This window comes from Leucoraja erinacea, chromosome 25, assembly GCF_028641065.1.
Source record: "Leucoraja erinacea ecotype New England chromosome 25, Leri_hhj_1, whole genome shotgun sequence".
Classification (NCBI taxonomy): domain Eukaryota; kingdom Metazoa; phylum Chordata; class Chondrichthyes; order Rajiformes; family Rajidae; genus Leucoraja; species Leucoraja erinaceus.
Window position 1 is genome coordinate 15,115,038 of NC_073401.1, and position 15,919 is coordinate 15,130,956.

General features: G+C 44.3%; 1 protein-coding gene across 1 annotated transcript in view; it reads left to right on the forward strand.

Moving 5' to 3' along the window:
* The window catches only part of LOC129709443 (rasGAP-activating-like protein 1), a 125,773-nt gene extending 115,180 nt beyond the window's left edge, over positions 1–10,593 (forward strand). Inside the window, exons 18-22 of the mRNA XM_055655845.1 lie at positions 1,608–1,745; positions 3,142–3,277; positions 4,289–4,409; positions 8,230–8,309; positions 9,374–10,593. Coding sequence (XP_055511820.1) covers positions 1,608–1,745; positions 3,142–3,277; positions 4,289–4,409; positions 8,230–8,309; positions 9,374–9,522 — 624 coding nt within the window. The 3' untranslated portion in view covers positions 9,523–10,593. The remainder of the gene's footprint in view (positions 1–1,607; positions 1,746–3,141; positions 3,278–4,288; positions 4,410–8,229; positions 8,310–9,373) is intronic.
* Positions 10,594–15,919: the final 5,326 nt, after the last annotated feature.

Here is a 15,919-nt window from a genome sequence, read left to right on the forward strand (position 1 = left end):
AGACCACCAAAGACCCAGGTTGGATCCTAATTATGGGTGCTGTCTGTACGGAGTTTGTACGTTCTCCCTGTGACCACGTGGGTTTTCTCTGAGTCCTCTGGTTTCCTTCGGATTCTAAAGATGTACAGGTTTGTAGGTTAATTGGCTTAGGTAAATATTGCAAATTGTCCCTAGTGTGTAGGGTAGTGGTAGTGTTTGGGGTGATTGTTGGTTAGTGCGGACTCGAAGGGCCAAAGGGCCTGTTTCCATGCCATTAGGCCATTTGGCTTATCGAGTCTAGTCAACTATTCAATCATGGCTAATCTATCTTTCCCTCTCAACCCCATTCTCCTGCCTTTTCCCTGTAACCTTTGACACCTTTGCTAATTAAAAACCTATCAATCTTCACTTTACAAATACCCAATGACTTGGCCGCCACAGTAGTCCGTGGCAACAAATGCCACAGATTCACCATCCTCTCGCTAGGAAATTCCTCCTCATCTCCTTTCTCCTGGTGCTTTTATTCAGAGGCTGTGCCCTCTGGTCCTAGATTCTCCCACTACTGGAAACATCCTCTCCACATCCACTCTATCCAGGCCTATCGCTATTTGGTAAGATCCAATGAGGTCCCCCTTCATCCCCTAAACTCCAACCTGTACGGGCCCAGTGCCATCAAATGCTCATCATATATTAACCCATTCATCCCCGGGGTCATTCTCGTAAACCTCCTCTGGACCTTCTCCAAAGCCAGTACATCCTCGGATATGAGGTGCAAATTACTCACACTATACATATCTCGCAGTGCCCGGAGATGACTTAAAAATTAAACTCAGAGGAAAGGGTGGCGGGCACTTTGAACACTCCATGCATAAAATGATCCAAACTGTTCCACTTACAGATTTACAACTCAATGGTAAAAACCATTGAACGGTGCTGGTCCAAATTGAGTTACTAGATTGCATCATAGCTTACTGCTGTTTAATTACACAGAAGCAGCTGCAGCGATGCTAAGTGCACAGAGTTGTATCATCACGCTTCAATTTGGAGCTGGCAGAGCGATAAACTAAAAATAAAATAGCATAATTTATCCATCTGCAGAAGTAAATAACAGTTGAAAATAACAATAGGTTGGAATTCCTCTTAAGTATTGGCCCAGCGGTAGAGTTGCTTCCTTCAGGGCCAGAAACCACCCCCCCCCCACCTATATCCCTCCTCCTGGCTCGACATTTCACTCATCTCATCTCCTCTCCACCCTTTTGTCTCCTTTGTCACTTACTCCATCCATCTGCTAAAAGCTCCCCCTCACCTGTATCCCTGTATCCATCTATCACTTGCCAGGCTTTGTCCAACCCCCGTTCAGTCTGAAGAAGGATTCTGACCTGAAACACCACCCATCTTTGTTCTCCAGAGATGCTTCCTGACCCACTGAGTTACTCCAGCACTCTGCAGTACACCAGAGACTCAATGTGACTCTCGTCGTAATTATTTTCTAACTTGTTTCATCTGATGTCTGAGTTTTTGTGAGACTATGCCAGTTCCCAGCCTGGATTAGGTGTGAGCTGATGAATTGGGATCCTTGCATTCACACAGGTCTCTGCTCTGTTTCCTGTCTGTGTGTTGTGCGTCAGGTGAAATCTTCCATTCCAGTGCAGCGTATTTGTGCCGTCGAGCGGGTGGATGAGAATGCTTTCCAGCAGCTCCACATGATGCAGGTCATCACACAAGACAATGAGGCACAGCTCCACATAATGTACATCCAATGCAAGGTAAACCCATGGGCACCCTCTCTGTTACTTCATTAATGCCCACATTATCTAAAGCAACATGCAGTTATCCCATGCGGTCTGTAACACCTGCTATGGACACTATCAGAGATGATGTGCCAAGTCTAGAGTGTTTCATTGTAAAATGTACCAACAATAGAACAATGTCAACAATTTAATTGCATACGACAATTAACCACTCTTGGGTCCTGGGTCTTAGGTCATTTGTCTGAAGTCTTGGGACTTGAGACATGGGTCTTGGGTTTTGAGTCTTGTCTTGAGTCTTGTGTCTTAAGTCGAATGAGCCTGTCCCACTTGGGCGATTTTTCAGTGCACTGCCGGAGACTGTCAAGTTGCCGCCAGTCGCCTGAAAAACCGGGAACTGGAACAGCGACTGTCAGAGTGGAACACACACACACACACACAAACACAAACACAAACACATCGCAAAGGCAAGCGGGGGGAGCGCTGTCTGAAATTCACACGGTGCAAAACCAAGGTGATACAGACACACACCGCAATGAACAAGAAGGTTGGTGCTGTAATTAAGATGGCAGCAGTGTACGATAAGTCCTTTAAAAGAGGGGGGGGGGGGGGAAGGGGAATGGGGGGGGGGGGGGGGGGGGTGTAGGGGGGGGGGGAGGGGGGGGGTGTGGAGGGGAAAGGGGGGGAGGGGGGGGGGGGGGTGGTGGGGGGAAGGGGGAATGGGGGGAGAAGGAGCGGAAACAAACTTTTAAGAAGCCAGACATCTTTTAATAAGCCAGAGATACACTGCTGTGAAGTTCGGTGGACATTGAACATTACCGGTCGGTTATCCTTGGTTCTGAAAACTCCTGCTTACGTTTTGTTTCCCCAATGCACCAATGAAAATGACCGATCAGCAAAGGCGATTAACTAAAACTACCTACGACTACCTCGACTACCAGCAACTACATGGCGACTCCACTTCAACTGCACCTACGACTACAGGATTATCAATTATCTCCATGGCAATCAATTTTTGGTCGCAGAAAAATTTCCAGCGACCATACTGAGGTCGCGACTAGTTCCCAGAATGCGGGAACTCCTCGCGACCATGAAGGAGACTCACCAGTGAACATGTGGCGACCTTGTGGCGAGCGCAGAGTCTCCTGCACTCGCCTAAAAAGTTGCCTAAGTGGGTCTTGAGTATTGAGTCTTGAGTCTTGGTTCTTGATTCTTGGGTCTAATTCTTGACTCTTGACTTAATCAAGCTTTGTGTCAACATGGCACTGAACTGCTGCTCAATGAGATGGTTTTCATTCGACATGGGCAATCCCACAAGCTGAAACCATTGTTTTTAAATTGCTGCCTGATTGACATAAGAAATTGCCAAGTCTTTTGAATGCTTACTACTGAACTTGCATATTATCTCTTCTAGAACGTGAATGAACTGAATCAGTGGCTATCGGCTATCAGGAAAGCCAGTCTCTACAATCAACATATGCTTCCTTCCTTCCATCCAGGTTCTTATAGAAGTAACCGGTGGACATGTTGTCTGCACACAGAAAGGACCGGTACGCCTGCAACCCCCCCCCCCCCCTACCCCTACCCCTCCCCCTCCCTCCCCCCCCCCCCCTCCCTCCCCGCTTTAAAATAAATGTAGGAAGGCAGTGTCAGTCAAGAGAAAGGTAATTACCTGAGTGAAAACGTGACCAGATTCAGAAAAAATCCCATTAAATCAATCACCTAAACACATTTTTGAACTTTGGGAGATTTAATGTTTCTCAATGTTGAATCATTTAGAAAAGCATTTGGGATTTTCTCATACTTTTTTCATCACTAAATTATCTCAATATATCCTGTATGAATTGCATATTGTAATACACTAAAATGGCTGGTGCATCTGCATTGAATTTGGAGTTGAGTTTTAGCTGGGATAATCTTGTGTCGCTGTTTTGGGTTGGTGGTGACGCAATGGGCAAGCAGGTAGAGGTTCAGTCCCAACTGGTGCCACTGCCTCACAGAGCCGGAGAACCGGCTCCCGTCGTTAATGCCCCCAGGGACACCTCCTCCTCCTGTAGCCGACTTTGAATATGCCATCCTGCAACTTTCAATTTAAATGCAGACATAGAATAGTGCAGCATAGGAACAGGCCCTTCAGCCCACATTGTCTGTACCAAACATGATGCTAAGATAAACTAAAATCCTCTGCCTACACATGAGCCACTTCTCTCCATTCCCTGCATATCCATGTGCCTATCCAAAAGCCTCTTAAATGCCACTATTGTATCTGCCTCCACCGTCACCCCTGGCAGCTCACTCCAGGCACCCACCACCCTCTGTTGCCCTCACTTCTTTAAACTTTCCCCTCTAATCTTGAAGCTATACCCTCTAGTATTTGACATTTCCACCCTGAGAAAAACATTCTGACCGCCTACCCTGTCTATGCCTCTAATAATGTTATAAACTTCTATCAGGTGTCCCCTTAGCCTCTAATGACCCAGAGAAAACAATCCCAGTCTGACCTTGAAGATGTAAGGTGAGGACAAGGTTCTGTTCTTGAATGCGTTCCATTTGTTTAACAGTGCAGGGGTGCAGCCGGACACACTCCGCCGTGACCCTGGGGGACTGGAGTGACCCCCTCGACCCTGACGTTGAGGCTCAGACCGTCTACAAGCAGCTGCTGCAAGGCAGAGAGAAGCTGAAGTAAGTAGTTGTCACAGCCCCAACGCGCTGGCAGCATCTCAGCCCTCGCACATGGTCACGGGACGGAAGAGTCCTACACGCTCCCTTTTTAAAGTCAATATTAGTGTGGTACACAATGTAATGTGTAAGGAGCGTTTCATGGATCTGGGTCTGGAGTTTAGGGGGGAATCTACCGGATAATCAAAGGCATAGGATGTTGAGAGGATGTTTCCAGTAGTGGGAGAGTCTCGGACCAGAGGGCATAACCTCAGAATAAAAGGACATGCCTGTAGAAAGGAGATGAGGAGGAATTTCCTTAGCCAGAGGGTGGTGAATCTGTGGAATCCATTGCCACAGATGGCTGTGGAGGCCATGTTATTGGGAATTTTTAAAACGGAGATTGATAAGCTCTTTATTAGTAAGGGCGTCAAAGGTTACAGGGAGAAGGCAGGAGAATGGGGTTGAGAGGGAAAGCTAGATCAGCCATGATTGAATGATGGAGCAGATTCGATGGGCCAAATGGCCTAATTCTACTTTGTCTTCAGTATTATATCACATGGCTTTATAGTTAAATGTTCACACAACTTTCACAATATTTATGTTTATAGTAAAAATCAATATATAATGTGGGTTACTTTAAAAGGACCCTTTTGGTTTAGTTATTATTCACCACGTACCACGGCTTTTGTTTGCATGCCATCCAATCAAAGAAAATACTGTACATGGATACAATAAAGATGTCCACAGTGCCCAGTGCACATTTCTTCCCAGCTGTTATCAGGCAACTGAACCACCCTTCACAACCAGAGAGCAGTCTTGAACTTCTATCTATCTCCCTCATAGGGATCCCTTGGATATCTTTGTTCGGACTTTACAGGTTTTACCTTGCACTAAACGTTATTCCGTTATCATGGCTCTACATGCTGTCAATGTCTTGATTCTAATCATGTATTGTCTTTCTGCTGACTGGATAGCACGCAACAATAGCTTTTCACTGTACCTCGGTACATGTGACAATAAACTAAACTGAACTGAACTGAGATAAAGGATAAAGGGTGCAACATATAGTAACTTTTGAATTGTCCCGACCTGAAACGTCACCTGTCCTTTCCCTCCACAGATGCCGAGTTCCTCCAGCACTTTGTGCCTTTCTTCACGGTATTTCACACTGGGTTAGGGTGGCACGAGCTTTATAGTCAGAGACTGTATAAGTGAAGGGGAGCTGCGACTCATTTTCACTCCAGCCACAACTCCATGACAGATCCAGCAACAGAGCTCACTCAATAATGTTTGGGATTTATGGCTCTTTTGGGGAATGCCTAACTTTCTGACTCTTGCAGGCTGTGGGAAGTGCAGGGTGGAGGAGAGGCATAATATTTCCAAGCAAAACAACGAGTGCTAGAGTAACTCACCGGGTCAGGCAGCATCCCTGGAGAACGTGACTCGGTTTTGTGTCGGGAGCCTTCTTCAGATTCAAGCCAGTTCCTGTGCTGCACTTTTCTCCGATCCATGATCTATGATCTATGATCTATGGAGGGAATGGGCAGGCATATTTTCGGGTTGGGATCCTTATTCAGACTGATTGCATTGATACTTCTAATCTGGGTTCACCAGAGCGTAGCGCAATGGATGGCCCAGTGACGCAGCTGGTAGAGCTGCTGCCTCACAGCCCCAGAGACTGGCTTTGATCCTGACCTCAGGTTCTGCCTGTGTGAAGTTTGCAAGTTCTCCCTGTGACAACGTGGGTTTCCTGCGGGTGCTCTGTACATCACAAAGACGTGCGGGCTTGTAGGTTAATTGGCCTCTGTAAATTGGCGCTAATGTGTAGGGAGTGGATGTGAATGTAGGATAGTGTGGATGGGTGATCAATGGTCGGCGTGGGCTCGGTGGGCTGAAGGGCCTGTTTCCATGCTGTATTTCTAAACTAAATCAGTATTTCCATGTTGGGGTAAAGTACAGGAAATAAAAAATATATATTATAATCAACTCGATTAATTTCTCCCACAACGTGAATTAATGAACAAGGGTAAGATTGGCTCAGTAAAATCAGTTGATCAATTAGATATCAAAAAGTTTCCAGGAACAGCAGGGTATTGAAACCATACCATTGTGCCACTAGAGGGCAGTGCTACATCAACCATTGTATATGAAGCAGCCTGTTGAAGCGTGACCTATTAAGTTACTCACTATAACAAATGGCAAAGTTGAGCAGGCATGGACTATTCCTTGGAGCACTGGAGGATGAGGAATGATAATGTACAGGTGCATAAAATCATGAAGGGAATAGATAAGGTGAATACACAGAGTGTTTTAACCAGAGTATGGATATCATGAACCAGAGGACATAGGTTTAAGGTGAGAGGATGATTTAATAGGAACCTGAAGGACATATTTTCCACACAAAGAGTGGAACAAACTGCCAGTGGAGGTCATTGAGGCAGGTACCGTAACAACATTTAAAAGTCAATTGGACAGGTAAATGGATAGGAAAGGTTTAGAGGGATATGGGCCAAATGTGGGCAGGTGGGACTAGTGTTGATGGTGTATCATGCTCAGCATGAGCAGGTTGAGCCGAAGCGAGTGTTTATGTGCTGTATGACTATGATTCTAAGTGGAACTTAATTTAAATAGTTGTACATTTCCTCCCTCAAAATTATGCATTCACAATATGAGGTAAAACTGGTATATGAAACAAGTCGACACACAAGGAATTGCTGGTTTACAAAAAGGACACAAACGTGGAGCTGGAGCAACTCGGTAGGTCAGGCAGCATCTCTGGATAGGTAAGGTTGCAGGTTAGAAATCTGAAGAAGGGATCCAACCAGAAACGTCACCTATTCATGTTCTCCAAGATACTGCCTGACCTGCCAGTTTACTCCAGAACTTTGTGGGTTTTTTAAAAAAATGAAACAAATAGTTTACCTAACAATAATCTATATAATGCAATGTTCAGTAGTTTGTGGTAGGGAATGGTTTGAAGTCAAGGTGTTGCAATCTTTATTAAAAAGTGGCAAATCCAGAACTTACATTGACATAGATGTGTGGTGAAAATATACTTGTAGGCAACTTGGACTAATCCAGATGGGACATCGCGGATGATATGGACATGTTGGGCCAAAGTGCCTTTTTCTGTGCAGTGTGACTCTATGAATATACTCTTTTAAAAATAACGTAACATGTCAACCACATTCACAAGATATAAATAGTGCTGTCTGTTCATTGATTACATTTTTTATTTTTTTTAGTTGAACGTTCTAACAAACAGGAATTGGAGTGTAATGGGCCAGTCCCACTTAGGCTATTTTTAGGCGACTCCCGGCGACTGTCATAGTCGTAGCAGGTCACCGAAAAAACGGGGACTGGACCCCCCCCCCCCTTCGATGTAAAGTTTGAAATAGAATCATTACTTTAACAACAAAAAAAAAAATGAAGTCAGCACCGGCGACATCTTATGTCACCTGGCGATAACCTATGTTAACATGGCGACAATCTACAACAGCACGAACGTCAGGAGAAGTCAAGCTACGCTGTCGCCGACTGTCTCAACATTATGAAAATCCAGCGGCGACCAGAAAGACGCTACGACTCTATGGGCGACTGAGGAGACGACTCACGACCATACAGGCAACACCCTGGCGACCATGTGGCTACAGCCTAGTCATCTGTAGTCGCCCAAAAAATAGCCTAAGTGGGACAGGCCCTTAACTAGTAATTAATGAATTGCACGAGACAAAATTAGATATCAGTTGGATATGATTTCAAAATTAAACTAAAATGATAGCACTTCACAATTTTAAAATTATAATATGCTCATATTGGAAGACTTTGTTTTCTGTTTTAGAAAGAAATACTTTGAGCCTCTAGACACAGGCTCGTTGACGGAGCAGGAGGAGAGAGTGGACACGGATGGAACTAACGAGGGTGAGCAAACTCATGCCCAGTAGACGCATGTATTGAAACAAATGGGCATTTTCTAGAATCTCTAAACGTTATAAGATGTATAATGTGTTAGGAGGACCAGTTTGAACACATTTTTCATTGATAGAGTGACATAACTATAAAACACAGAAATAGGCCATCCTGTCCATGCCGACCAAGTTTACATTTTGAGCTGGTCCCACCTGCCTGCATTTAACCTATATCCCTCTAAATCATTTCCATCTACCCATCCAAGTGTCATTTAATTTTTTTTTTTTAAGTTATAGTTAACTTTTCGATTGTCAAAAGAAGTTGAAAATCCAATTTCCCATCAAGTTCTGGGTTCAACTTCAGATGCATGACAGTAGGCACAAACTACCTCACTGATTGAGTTTAATTTGTGAGAACATAAAACAGTACAGCACAGGAACAGGCCCTTTGGCCAACAATATCTGTGCCGAACATGATGCCAAGTTAAACTAATCTCTGCTTGTAAACGATCCCTCCATTCCCTGCATATCCATGTGCCTATCCAAAGGCTACTTAATTGCTACAATCATATCTGCCTCCATGTGGATGGGTTGGGTTAGGTGTGTTGGGTTGGGGTAGATAGGGTTGGATTGGATTGTATTGGTTAGGTTGACTGAGTTGCGATCAGTTTGGTTAGGGTTGTATGGGTTGGGTTGGCTGGGTTGAGTTTGGTTTTGTGACGTTGGGTTGGATTAGGTTGGGTTGGATTGGGTTGGGTTATGTGTGTGGTGTTGGGTTGCGTGGGGGTTGGATAGGTTTGGTTTGGGTGGGTTTGGTTTGGGTGGGTTTGGGCTGGGTGGGTTTGGGATGGCTGGGTTTGGGTTGGCTGCAGTTGGGCTGGGTGGGTTGGGCTGGGTGGGTTTGGGTTGGGTGGAGTTTGGGTATGGCGTTGGGTGCTTGGGCTTGGTGTGTTGGGTGGTCTTGGATTGGGTGTGTTGGGTTGGGTTGGGTGTGTTGGGTTGGGTTGGGTTTGGTTGGATTGCATTGGGTTGCTTCCGAACCTCAAAACTGACCAAACCAAAACCTGTCCCAAGCAGCAGGGGTGGAGAAGAGTCGTTCTTTGCACGACCAACAAACAGCAGCCGTCACCAGGCTTCTGGAAGTGGTACAAGACCTCGAACATGCCCACCAAGCATTTGAAAGCAGGGAGAAGGAGAAGCAAGCCAACGAACTGTCCGTTCCCTGAGTAACTTGTTGCCACCGGCCATGAGACTCATCAGTGAATGCTCTGTGCACAGCATGCAACAAGTGGGTCTGTGGCTTTAAACAAGAACAAAGTAAATAATTTGCCTCATTGCCATTTGCAACACATAGATACAGAGGCCAGAATATGATGCCCATCTGGGGAAGAAGCTGCATCATTATCACAAATAACCCATATCCATGGTAACACTGGGGTGAGTTGCCATTTAAAGTAAAAAAAGGAGATTTAAACCATTATCAATGTAAGGACACTGAGGTTTTTAGCCCCTGAGCCAGTACTGTATTCTAAAACCTGTCCCATTTACTCATTTGTAAAGGTGTCCTTCTTGGTAGCATGCCACTATACCACAGGAAATCAACAATCCATCTTAGCATAGTGATTTAAAGTAATCAAGTGTGTGTGAGGTTGGCCAGCCATAGGCCCCAAGCATCAGCTTAACATACCTCTGGACTGCTGTAGACTGGTTCAGTGAAGCTGTGATACTGGTGACACAAGGAATTGCTGCTGCTGGAATATTGAGCAAAACACAAGTGCTGGAGGAACCTAACGGGTTAGGCAGCATCTGTGGATGGGAAGACCATAAGATATAGGAGCAGGATTAGGTTATCTGGTCTGGCCCATCGAATCTACTCGACATTAAATCATGGCTGATCTATCTTTCCTTCTCAACCCCATTCTCCTGCCTTCTCCCCATAACCTTTGATTCCCTTGCTAATTAAGAACCTATCAATATCCACTTTAAAAATTACCCAATGACTTGGCCTTCACAGACGTCTGTGGCAATGAATTCCACAGATTCACCACCATTCTGGCTGAAGAAATTTCTCATCTCCATTCTAAAGGTACATCCTTTTATTCTGAGGCTGTCCCCTCTGGTTCAATGCACTCCCACGACTGGCAAAGTCCTTCCCACATCCACCCTATCTCGGCCTTTCATTATCCGGTAGGTATCAATGAGATCTCCCCTTATCCTAAACTCCAGCGAGCACAGGCCCAGAGCCACGTGAAACGTACACTACATTTTGGGTCAGATCCTTCTTCAGACTGTTTGGAATAAGTGGTGAGGGGGGGAGGGGGGTGCTGGAAAGGGAGGGTGGGGCTGGGACTGGGACCAAGCTGGACAAGTGATAGCTGGATACAGGTGAGAGGAGAGTTTGACTGGCAGATGAGTGGCGTAAGTGACACAGGTTGGAGATGAAAAGGAAACAAAAAGGTGTGAGATAAGGAGAGGAGAGGAGAGGGGGGAAATGTAAAGTCAGAGGGGAGGAACGGAGATGGGGGAAAGAGAGTGGGGATTGCTGGCAAGAGTTTTTGCTCCACATGAGCTGTAAATCCGTGTGCTTCCTTTGTCAGGAGGTTATTAGTGCAGTTAACCTGTCTGAGTTTCACAGATGTTGTGGATCAAGAGCAAAAATCCGTGGTTTTACTCTGCAATGATTTATGTATTATATAAATCTGCTCTGCAGATTTATCATTGAGTCTACTTTTGAAACTACAGACGGCGTATGGATTGATCAAAGTTCTCAGCCACATTGACCTGCAATCCTCTTGGTACAGTATACAGGGTACATCATATACAGTGCGGATCAGGCAGTTTAGAAATAATTAATATTCCATCAAATAAAAAGGATGGCTAATTTCATTTTTTATAACAACCACAATATTAATGTAGACAGGGGGAACTGCAGATGCTGTTTTTTTGTTTTAAGTGCTGGAGTACTCTGAAGAAGGGTCCCGACTCTAAACATCACCTATCCACGTCCTCCGGGGATGTTGCCTGGCCCGCTGAGTTACTCCAGCACTTCATGATTTTCTTACCACAATATTAATGTAATACATCAGATTTGACCTCAAAAACAATTTAAATTACTTCTACTGCTTCTCACTGACCACAAACCGGTTAAAAAAAAATTCCATTAATTCGATACTTAGGAAGCTTTTGCATTGATTGCAAAATCATGTCAACAAATGACTGCATGTTAAAGGTCAGTTTGCACACAAAACCATCTGCATTTTATTATAGACACAAGAAACTGCAGAAGCTGGAATCTTGAACAAAAAAAACAAAGTGCTGGGGAAACTCAGCAGGTCAGGAAGCATCAGGGGAGGGATTGGGTAGGTGACATTTCGTGTCGGGATGCCTCTTCAGGCTGCAGACCCTTCTGAAGTCTGAAGAAGCGTCCTGACCTGAAACATAGTCTTTGCATTCCCCTTCAAAGATGCTGCCTGACCCATTGAGTTCCTCCAGAACTATGTTATTTGCGGCATTTTATTACACTTCCCTTAAATACATAAACAGATGACTGAATAAAATGTAATGTTTACATCTACCTAGATATTTCCCTTTCACCATAAAGGATTTGCGTGGATTTCGGAGCAGTTTTGTTTGTCAAACGGGAATGTTATTTAGCAATCCAAAGGCAAAACTCAATCTTAAATGTTAATGACTGCAACATATTGAATAGTTGGCGATGTTAGTCATAGATAGAGTCATAGATTAATACAGTGTGGAAACAGGCCCTTCGGCCCAACTCGCCCACACCGGCCAACAATGTCCAAACCTGGGGTTACACAAAAAAGCTGGAGAAACTCAGCGGGTATCAGCAGCATCTATGGAGCGAAGGAAATAGGCAACGTTTCGGGCCGAAACCCTTCTTCAGACATGGGAAACCTGTCCTATCCATGTACCTGTCCAACTGTTTCTTAAACGATGGGATAGTCCCAGCCTCAACTACCTCCTCTGGCAGCTTGTTCCATACACCCACTGTGTGAAAACGTTACCCCTTCGGATTCCTATTAAATGTTTTCCCCTTCATCTTGAACCTATGTCCTCTGGTCCTCGATTCCCCTACTCTGGGTAAAATACTCTACCCGATCTGTACCTCTCATGATTTTGTATACATTTTGTACTGAAAGATCAGTTGATTTACAGCCTTGTGTTGAAATTAACCACTTTATCCAACCAAACCGACTATTTACAATGCTGGAATTTTCTAAGATTCTTCATACTAATAATCAGAGTTAGGAAGGAAGTTATTTGTAAACATTTGAAGCCAAGGGGGGTTAAACTTGTTATTGGAGGTTTAGGCAAATTTAAAGCATTTCAATCAAAACTTGGAATTCATTTGATTCTGTAACGCGGGAAGGGGGAGTGATTGGTGAGGGGGGGTTGCCAAGGCCACGATCAAATCTTTGTATTTATCTTCTCAACGTCTTTGTGCCATCAGAATGAAGTCGCACCACAACTGTGATAAAATAACTCATAGAACACAAGTTTAAACAGCAATAGTTCTCCCAATGACACACAGAACAGTACAGCACAGGGATGCAATGTCCGTGCTGAGTATGGTTCACTCCATTTAAGGCAGAGATCTAGGGCGGCATGGTGGCGCAGCTGTAGAGCTGCTGCCTTGTAGCGCTTTCAACGCTGGAGACCTGCGTTCGATCCCGACTACGGGTGCTGTCTGTACGGTGTTTGTACGTTTCTCCCCGTGACCGCGTGGGTTTTCACCGAGATCTTCGGTTTCCTCCCACACTACAAAGACGTACAGGTTTGCAGGTTAATTGGGTTGGTCTAAGTGTAAAATTGTCCCCACTGTGTGTGGGAGAGCGTTTATGTGTGGAGATCCCTGGGTGGTGCGGACTCTGGGCTGAAGTGCGTGTTTCTCTAAACTAAACTAAGATAGATAGATTCTTTATTAGTACAGGTGTCAAAGGTGGTGAGGAGAAGGCAGGAGAATGGGGTTAGGAAGAAGAGATAGATCAGCCATGATTGAATGGCAGAGTAGACGATGGGCCAAATGACCTAATTCTGCTCCTATCACATAACCTTATGACCATTCCCAGCATATCAATGTGCCCATCTAAAACCCTCTTAAATACCACTATCATATATGCCTCCACCACCACCCCTGGCAGCACATTGCAGGAACCCATTGCCGCTTGCAATGTTTTGCAAATGCCCACTGAGCTCTGATTAGTCCAAGAGATTTAGTTAATGCAGCACTGAAAACTCTGAACCAGGGGCTGGCCTGTGTGATTCACCTCAGTCAATTACTCCACCACCTGCAAACCTTGTATGAAGTCACTTTCTACCAAAGTCAATATGTGCTAAGGATACTTGAGACATCAAAGCAGCTAGGGGGAAAAAACTACTGCTTGTAAGCTTGTTGTGTGATCTTCTTGGTTATTTTTAATTCAAGCATGAATGTGGAGAAGCAATTGTTAATTGTTGCCAGTCTTATGAACAGAGTAATGCAACGATGCATCAGTCATGCAGGTTTGATCCCCTTTCAATGCGGAGTTGAGGGGGAGAGAATGCCTGGTGAAGCCACGTAGGCTAACACAGGAGAAAGCTCCCATGCAGACACTGCCATTTTACTTGCACTAATGCCATTATTGTTGTGGCACCAATGTTATGTGGGCTTCTGGTTATATGTGGACATTGACCGCTGTGTTTAGCTGAGGTGATTTAAGTGCAACAATTGTGCAGTGGTCAGTATACCCAGTTGTTATATTCTGTATGTGCTGTAGATTGTGAGGTCACTTTGAATATTGATGCATGTTACTGTTAGTAATAACATTATGTATCAGAGTAAATGTTCTATGTATTTTACAGATAAAGCCCATGTGTATCGGAGTAAATGTTCTATGTATTTTACAGATAAGGCAATGCTACTACATGTATGTAAGTAGGGTCTGTTTATTCATGCTATCTGAATACATGCTGCAGTGATGGAGTGCCCCTTGTATATCAATGCTGCCTTAAATTTGATATTGTAAACAGATTGGAATAACCTTTTAATGTGACATTTTTTTAAAAGGCATTAATATTTTGTAGTCTGTGAATGTATAATCATTTGTATTTATTCTATAAAGTGCTCTTGTGCGATGAACATAAGTCCACGACGGTGCCAGTGAGTGACTGTGTGAAATATTGCAACAACTGTGATTTTTGCCAGTTTTTATTTATATACATGTTTTATAACAGCACCAAATAAGCTTTTTGCTGAGAGTTTTCAAATGAAATCCGTCTGCCTTCATTCACTGTGACGACTTTTATCCAAAATCAATATGTGTATTTGACGCAGCATTAATTATTATATGTACATATATGTGCTGTTCAGTTTCATCATGGTATCTTAAAGACCGTGTGAAAAAATTAAAATGTTGTCAACCGCATAACCATCTTACTGACTGGTCCTTGTGAAACTGACAGGGCAGCTGATGATCCAATTTGGATTTCTTTAGCAGAGATGCACTGTCTCAGGAACGTGGGAATCACTCAACACAAGAGTAAGAAACACTGGATAATTGCATCCACGCACCCTGGTCCTCGCCATCTAAAATGATGCTCTTCACCACACATCGCCAACACTGCTTGTAGTTTGCAGTCGACTGAAATATTGACGGGAAAACGTTCAATAATCCGGCTCAGAAATGTTCCCTCAGTCATGTAACACTCACTAAACTCTTGCAACACCCTGCACTACAGTGGCAGCAAGATAACCTTGCATGGCAGCACGGCTGCTATGCATTGGTTCCCCTGCAGCATTCGCACATAGTGTGGCATGCGCTGAACAACACGTCGGTATCACCAATGCTGACCAACACGTCGGTGAGGCAGGTACATAGTTCCTTGAATGTGGCATCATGGGTGGATTGGATGGTCAATAATGCATTGGCTCACTGGCCTTTTGGCACATCAGTCAGGGCATTGAGCATAGACATTGGGACGTCATGTTACAGTTGTAAAATACATTGGTGAAGCCGCATTTGGGGTATTGTGTTCAGCTTTGGTCAACCTTCCATAGGAAAGATGTTGTCAAGCTGGAATCAGTGCGGAGAAGATTTACGAGATGTTGGCAGGACTTGAGGGGCTGAACTATTGGGCGAGTTTGGGCAGGCTAGGACTTTATATCTGAGTGGTGATCCGTTAGAGGTGTATATATTCATTGGGGGATTAGATAGAGTGAATCCACACTATCTGTGGACATGTCCAAATGTCTTTTAAATGTCATTATAGTAACTGCCTTGCTTTTTCTGGCAGCTCGTTCAATATACCTACCACCCTTTGTTAATACTTGCTGGATGCTGAAATAATTGAAGTGACCAGGTAGTTTGAAGTTGGATTGTTGCCTGCACTCCAATCACTGAGTGATGGCTAATCGTACATCACAGTCCCTTGCCCGTTTATGAGGACAATCAAATTTATCTCCCAAAGACCCTGGGGACTCTTGTCTAACATATTGTTTTAATATCAATTTTAACAGTTTAAATAAATGATGAATTGGCTGGGCAGATTGGAGAATGTGGAACTGTTATGGATCCACCGAGAAGCAGATGAGCTATTTCAACGTGATCTTTCAGAATTGGGTCT